The sequence below is a fragment of the Equus asinus genome, chromosome 8 (assembly GCF_041296235.1).
Source record: "Equus asinus isolate D_3611 breed Donkey chromosome 8, EquAss-T2T_v2, whole genome shotgun sequence".
Taxonomy (NCBI): Eukaryota; Metazoa; Chordata; class Mammalia; order Perissodactyla; family Equidae; genus Equus; species Equus asinus.
Window position 1 is genome coordinate 21,788,860 of NC_091797.1, and position 7,578 is coordinate 21,796,437.

General features: G+C 53.3%; 1 protein-coding gene across 3 annotated transcripts in view; it reads left to right on the top strand.

Annotated features, from left to right (window-relative positions):
• The window catches only part of MRPS18A (mitochondrial ribosomal protein S18A), a 31,058-nt gene that overhangs the window by 9,045 nt on the left and 14,435 nt on the right, over positions 1-7,578 (top strand). For all 3 annotated transcript variants that reach the window (XM_044776752.2, XM_044776751.2, XM_044776753.2), the window contains exons 3-6: positions 1,193-1,300; positions 3,749-3,872; positions 4,114-4,183; positions 7,162-7,228. In XM_044776752.2, the coding sequence (XP_044632687.1) occupies positions 1,193-1,300; positions 3,749-3,872; positions 4,114-4,183; positions 7,162-7,228 (369 nt within the window). The remainder of the gene's footprint in view (positions 1-1,192; positions 1,301-3,748; positions 3,873-4,113; positions 4,184-7,161; positions 7,229-7,578) is intronic.

The window sequence follows — 7,578 nt, forward strand, 5'->3', positions numbered from 1 at the left end:
AATGTTAGCTTTCTCCCCCAGGCCCAATTTAACCCTCTCCCAAGGCCTACCAAGCACCTACATACTTTCCCTAACCCACTTCTCCATTTCTGGTGCTGCTGTGGTAGTCTTGGCAGAAACGTAGGCAGTGATGCCCTGCACAGCCAAGCATTGCTTCCAGCCCCCTCTCCCTTTTGCTAGTTCTCCCCCAGGGGACAGTGCTGCTTCCCTCCCAAAGCCTCTCAGACCTGGCCCAACCTCACTCTCATAATCCATGGCCTCAATCAGCAAGGCTTTCTACACTCCCCTCTTGCGATTGGAGCTGACTCCCACATCATTAGTCTATTGCACTTAGTAATTCCAAGGCTGTGTCACAGGACACAGCAGCAGTGGTGGAGATCATTTCACATGTGGCCTTGGCAGGGTTTGAAAGGTGGAATCCAAAATGATAAAAGCGAGGAGGATGACGGGGGAATGTATCCTCTCAACTCTGTTTTAAAAGAGAAGCAGGAGGAGTGCACACAGATATCTGCTTGTATAGGGTAACCAGGGTTTCTCAGCCTCGGCACCACTGGCATTCCGGGCTGGCTAATTCTTTGTTGTGGAGGCTGTCCTGTTCATTATAGGATGGTTAGTAGCTTCTCTGCTAGATACCAGTAGCACGCTACCCCCAGTTATGCCGATCAGAAATGTCTCAGACATTGTCCAGTGTCCCCTGGGGAAAAAAATCATGGCTGGTTGAGAACCACTGACATAGACTTACCTCTGTAAGATAAAGCTGGAAACTGCAGTTTCTTCTGAGAAGGGGATGGGATGGGAGGGAGACTTCCCTGTGCAGTTTGAAACTTTTTACCACGTGCATTACTTTCTCCCAAAGCTAGGAGAGGAAAGCATAATGTTCTGGTGTTGTGCTTTTTGTGAGGAAGGTAAGGTAGCATTCAGAAGATACAGCAAACCTTGCCCTTTTCCCACCAACATTAAGCTCGGTTTCCACTACCCTTGCAGGCTACCAAACCACATCTCTGGTCACCCCATGGTCTAATATACAGCTGCTGCAGAACCACCACAATTCAGCCAGAGAGACCTTTTAGCTACTCCCATAAGACCCCAGAGATGAACTTTCACTAGCATTCCCACTGTTTGGGGGGCTACTCAAGGATCAGAGGGTCCATGTGGCCTGCTCCCTTACTGGCTCTCTTTCCCTGCCTCCTAGATTGAAGGCCGTATCACAGAGACTCCCCAGGAAAGTCCACTGCCCCCTAACCCCTCGGGCCAGTGCCCCATCTGCCGGTGGAACCTGAAGCACAAGTATGGCTATGAGGTGAGTCTGTGTGCAATTCACCAGCTCTGAGTGTCCCAGAGGTCATATTTCCTGGTCAACTTAAGCAGCATCTCCCCCTGAGGCCACTGTTAGATCTTATGGAGCCACCAAAGACTGAGCATTTTGTTCAGTGCCTCTTAACCCTGACTGCACATTAGAATCACGAGGAAGCTTTTAAAAAAATGCTCAGGCCCCACCCACAGACGCCAATTCAGTTGGCCTTGGGTGGAGCCTGGCTGTCATTAGTTTTTAAAGCTCCCCAGGTGATTCTAATGTGCAGCCAGGGTTGAGAGTCACCGACTTAGTTCATGGTCTGTGTGCGTGGGATTCAGACCACCAGGGCCCTGTGACCCACTCTTGCAGTGTTGTGTTCCCCAGGGGAGGAATCAGGATCTGGGTTTGACTTTCCTCCTCTTATAACGAGGGTCTATTTGGAGTCTTCACTGTGATCTGGGGACACATTACTGTGTCTTTCCATCTTGGAACTACAAAGACTCCTGTTTGCTCTAGCTCTTCTGGAGCCATTGTTTCCGCAGAAAGATGATGATAGTAACAATGATAGGTACCCTGCACTGAGTGCGGGCTCTGTGTCAGGCCCTGTTGGAAGCATTTACATGTCTTCATTCACTTAGTGTTCAAAATATCCCTATGAATTAGGTACTTTTTTCATCCTTGTTCTACAAATGAGACATCTTGAGGCATGGAGAAGTTAATGAACTTGCCTCAGATCACCCAGCTAGCAGGTATCAGAGCTGGGATACAAACTCTGGGGACACAAACCAGGCAGAGCCTACGATGCCAACTACTACTCGACATCCTCCCTCGAAATGGGGAGGACCTGGGGGAAAAGACATACTTGTCTTTCAGAGTTCTATTGGTGACATTAAGTGCCCTATTTTTAGGTTTCAGGTGATTCAGGCTCTGGGCGAATTTGACCTGCAAGTTGTCCCTGTGCCCCTCTGTGGAATGGGATGACTAAGGGCAGAGATCCCGGTCAGGTGGTAAGAGCAGGAGAGGCCACATGCCCATGGGATCTGAACAGAATGACCCAACTAATCTCATGGGCCAGGAGCCTTGGCTTCAGGCCACCCTGGGATGGGGGCGGCGGGTTCTTTTGCCCTGCCCAGGGCCCTTCTGCTGATGGCCTCCCAGAGTAACAAGAAGCTTGCAGGCCACAGGGCAGTGTTCACAGCTTCTTGTGACATGGAAGTTAGTGCGGTCGTGGGCATACTTGGAATCCCAGCTGTAAATGGGGAGGTGAACCCACACCTGGCCAACCACTATGGGGCACTCTTCCTACCAGCCATTTCCAGGAAATGGACTTGGCTCTGTTTATCCAGCAGAAGAAATCCAATCCCCTCCGAGGTAAAGGCTAAAGTTGTTTTCTTTTACCCCCTCCACACGGGACACCACTAGCTTGAGCTGCACACGGCCGTGAGCTCGCTTGGCAGCCTACATTGTGGGGGGCTGGGGCTATGAGCTCAGTTTATTAGCCCTGGATAATCCAATCCAAGTTCTTTTCATCAGATTCTGAAGATTACAGCCGTGGGATTGGGGGCCTGGGTCCCTCAGGAACTGTCCAATGATTAAAACAAATCTGCGGTTATACAGCGAGGCGCCTGCCAGGGCAGCAAGTTGGGCTGCGGAACATGACTGCTAAGAATGGCACGTCAGGCCCCTGGGGGTGGGCGGGATGGGGGATGGTGGCTTTTATTTAACCCCCTCAGCCATCCTGTGAGAGATGGGAGGGGAAGTGGTCTCTTGTCTTGATTCTGGCTCTTGTTTATCCTTGTTTCCTTGATTTGTCCAAAGCAGTCTGATGGACCAAAGGAAGCTGGAGAAGCTGGTCACATCTGTCACGGGGGCTTAGAAGATGTGGGATTTAACTTCACAGCCCTGGTCCCTTCCGCCTCAGCTTGTATGCCGCCTAGCACTTCCGAGGAAAGGGCAGAAGGTGGAGGGGAGCTGTCTGTGTGTATTCTAGCCTGTGGCATATAGGCTTTGAGGGCGGAAATGGTATAGGTTTTCCCTCTTGTGTGGAAATATATGACATACCCCCTACCTCACCCGGGGAGAATAACAGACCTTTCGTCACCAGGAATGATACTGCAGGTGCGTGAAAGATAGGTAACACTTCTGAAGAGTTTCTATTCTCTAACCCTGTCTACCAAAAGATTATCTCATGGAGGAGCTAGGAGCTCTTAGGGTTGGTAATGGGGTCAGAAAATCCTACAAAGTTGGGATTTAACTTTTGTTAGGGTGAAGGTAGCAGACCAGTGTGCAAAGCTCTGTGTGGAGGGAGTGGCCTCAGGTCAGTTCCCAAAGGAGACATCAACCTCTTAACTCTGCCAGGCTATGACAGCTTGCCCTGTAGGCCATGCAGCCCTGGCTCCCCAGCATCAACCACCCACTCAGCTGACCCCAGCTCCTGTTTTCCATTTCCACCAGGATGTTCTGCTGCTCAGTCAGTTTATCCGGCCTCACGGAGGCATGCTGCCCCGAAGAATAACAGGCCTATGCCAGGAAGAGCACCGCAAGATTGAGGAGTGTGTGAAGATGGCCCACCGAGCAGGTAGAAGGCTCCCTCAGGGCTGAGAGGGGCAGAGGGCTACAGGCGCCATTCCCCACCCACCCCGCACCTCCAGTTGCCCCTTGTTCCAGCTCCTCCTGGAAGAGAAATGGACATCCAGAGTCTTCATTCTATTCATCCCCCAATGCCAGCCTTCCATCCCCTTGGGCTTTCCCTCTGGCCCCCAGGAGCTACAGAGGGAGTGGCAGAAACCATCCCCTTATATGCTCTTCCCTCCACTCAGGTCTGTTACCAAATCACAGGCCTCGGCTTCCTGAAGGATTCGTTCCGAAGAGCAAACCCCAACTCAACCGGTAAGCAAATCTGGGTGTCAACACCCTGAGCATTCTGCAGGCTCTCGGTCCCACTGTATTCCGCTGGGGAAGCTGCTTACTGGAGCTCGTCCCACAGCTCAGGAAAGCTAGAGTGCTCCTTGGCTGTCAGTTCCATCCCTCCAGCTTAAGCACCCACTCTCATCAGTCCCACCGCTGCTGCAGTTGATACTGTGCACACCCCTGTCACCCTCCCCTGCTGGCCGCAACCTCTTTCCCCTGCCCTCCCCAGTAGAGCACTTAGCACAGGGGCAAGGAGGGTAAGACGCTCTGCTGATTGGGCATTAGAATGTGCTAATCCCCTGTTTATGACATCATACAGGGTTACTATGGGAATGTCAGAGTACTTCTACAAACTTTCAGTATCCCAGCACTGGGGTTATTAAAGGGCAAGAGGAGGCCTTAGAATGGGAGGGCTCTCTGGGGTAGGGCCACTGTGTATAGCTATGCAAGTTGTACACTGCAAAACTGCAAGGCAACGTCCATGTAGACTGGATTGTGATTGGTGCTCCCTAGTTGTGCAGTTAACAACCTGCACAGCTGCGCAGGAGGTCCTGAGGTTTTATAGAGGAGGAAAGAAGGCCCCGAAATTCTAGAATCAGTCATTCTGCCTTTCGGCCTAAGCACAGTGGCCCTCTCTGGTATAGGAGCAGACTCCTGTCTAACACTCAGATAGCCATCCTCTTGTGAGTTCCTTTCCCTCCTCCATCTCTGACATTACCACGCTCACATACTCCTGGATCTATATTACCCCCTTTTTGATTGTAGATACAGGTCTGTAAAATTGATTTTGGTGTTTCTTCTTGTTCACGCCTATCAACGGCCCCTCCCTCCTTCAGCCTGTCCAGCTGCTGCTGGAACTGCTCTCTGTAGGGGACCAAAGATGGTTGAAGCAAAGCAAGACGCCCCACCCCCAGCATCCTCCTAGGCTGATCCCCAACAGAACCCAAGCATGGAGGGTGGGAGGCCAGGCATATACCAGCCACGGAGTGCTGGGCTGGGGGTGCAGAGTCAGAGCTGGGTCTTCACTGACGCCTCACCAGCACCCTGGCCCTGTGCCCATCTCCACCTGCACCTCCCACATTGCTGGCTGGGCCATCTGCCAGCAGCCCTAGGGGAACAGGACACATTAACCTCTTCGTGTCTTTCCCAAATGTGCTGTGGACCATTTGGGGGTTGAGCCCACCCCACCCCCAACCCTGACTTGTTAAGAGACAGCAGCAGGCCTAAGGACACAAGCCATCCTGCCCTCAGGCCTTTGAAGCGAGGCCAGACTCCCTCCCGTATATCCGGTGTCCTTTAACGTGATACAGGATTGATGACGTGTTGGGGCTCTTGGGTTGCTAAAGGCCACCCTGGGGGGGAAGGGGAGTCCTGGCTACAAGGGAGGTCGATTCCCTTGCAAGGGACTTTATGATTCCATCCAGAGATCCTTGAGCTGCCATGTATTGGCCCAGGCTCTGCCGGGGCCCCAGGGGAGCCACGTGTTCCTTCTTCCTCCGCCCCTCAGGAGAGGTAGTAAGGAGCTTGTTCAGGAAAGAACCTTGGTTCTTCCTGGAGCTGGAGTGTTCCCAGAGAGCTGACTGCAGGCCCCCCAGGTGCCGTCTCCTCCACCCCTTGCCCTGCCAGCTAGCTGCTGTATGTGGCACAAGCATCACACCCAGGGCTAGCTGAAGCCCAGCTTCCCTCAGGGCTCTCGACGGCAGGGGGGAAAGAACAGCTCTAGGGTAGCAGCTCTCAAGTAGCTGGCCAGCCTCAGGATCTCCTGGGGTCCTTGAATCTGTGAGCACTCCTTTCCCATGGCCCACCTCTGAACACGGGGAGATGCTGGCACAGGGCCTGCCGGGTTCCCCTCCCTTCACCTGTAGGCTTCTGCTGTCCAGCATCACCAACCACAGGAAAAGCAGTCCCTGGGGCCAGCCCACTCCACAGATGACTCCCTGTTGGGGGCACTGACCTCAACAGCACTCCCCTGCCTGTCCACCTACACTTGGAGTGTAGGCCAGTATGTCCTGTGGCTTTTTACTTCCTGTCAGAGCTGTTCCTTGCACAGGGCTGAGAGCAGAAGACCGAGGTCCAGGGGAGGTCAGTTGAAATGTATAAATTAGCAATCATTTTTTACCTAAAAATTTTCAGCCAAAGTTATTAATTTTTTAATTAAAAACCCCTCATGTGAGGGTTTCTAGAGGCAGCTGGGTTGAGTGGAGGCAGGGCAGGATCCTGGCCTTTGCCATGGCTGAGCTTTCACGATGAAGGGTGGGCCTCTCTGGACAGGATCCAAGTTTCATTCTGGATGGAGTAAACCCCAATCCCAGCCGGCATGAGCCACTTTTCCAGGAACTATCAGGGCCCTGGACATCCCCAAAGGAGGCTAAAAGTCTGTGGGCGGCAGCCATCTTTCCCACTCCCCTCCTACTTACAGGAACCCTCCAGGCTAGGTCTGCACCCACGGGCCCTCACCCTTGGCTTCCATCATAGGTTGGGTGATGGGCTGGGGTCCTACAGTAGTTACGGCTGTCCAGGGGAGCTCCCTGAAGGCTGGGATGGCAGAGTGAGCCAAGTGGGGAAGAGGGAAGGATTCCTCCAGGCACTTACATCAACCTCTCCTCTCCCCGTGGCTGAGGCCAAAGAGGAACAATCTGTTGTCTGAGCAGCTTCTTCCTCCGCCTTCTCCCCCATCAAATACACACAGACATTGACAACTCATAAAGATCAAGGGAGTGCATGGCCCTGGGCTGCCTGACCCTGGCCACACACGCTTGCGGCAGCAAGAGCCCAGCTCATGTGTTTACAGCACACTCAGCGGTTGCTCCCAGGAAAAGCCCCTGCTCAAGAAAGGAAATCTGGTGAAAAGATTTGGTTGGCCAACCACAGCTTTGGCCTGAGAAGGCAGAACCCACTCTCCCAGCTCTAGCATGGGCCCTCAGCCCTCACAGCTGCCCCCCATCCTCCCTCCACAGGTACCTGACCCGCTGGTCTCCCCGCTCTGTCAAGCCCATCTACAATAAAGGCCACCGCTGGAACAAGGTGCGCATGGCTGTTGGGTCACCCCTCCTGAAAGACAATGTCTCCTACTCTAGAAGGCCTTTGGTGCTGTACCATTGACTGAGTGGGCTTCCTGGGAACCTCGCCACAGCTCCGCCTGCACTCCCACCCCATGCCACTAGGGCCACCCAGCTCCTCCAACATGAAGGACGTGAGGGGCAGTGGGACCAACTTCAGAGCCCTTGGCCTGCCCAGCAACAGTGCAGTTGGGGGCAGACAGGGCAGTTGGGTCCCTTGGCAGCTGCTATGGTCTCATGACTGGCTTGGGCTGTGCTCAGTGCTGGGGGACAGGATTTTTGCCCAAAGGAATGTCATAAACCAGGCTCATGTAG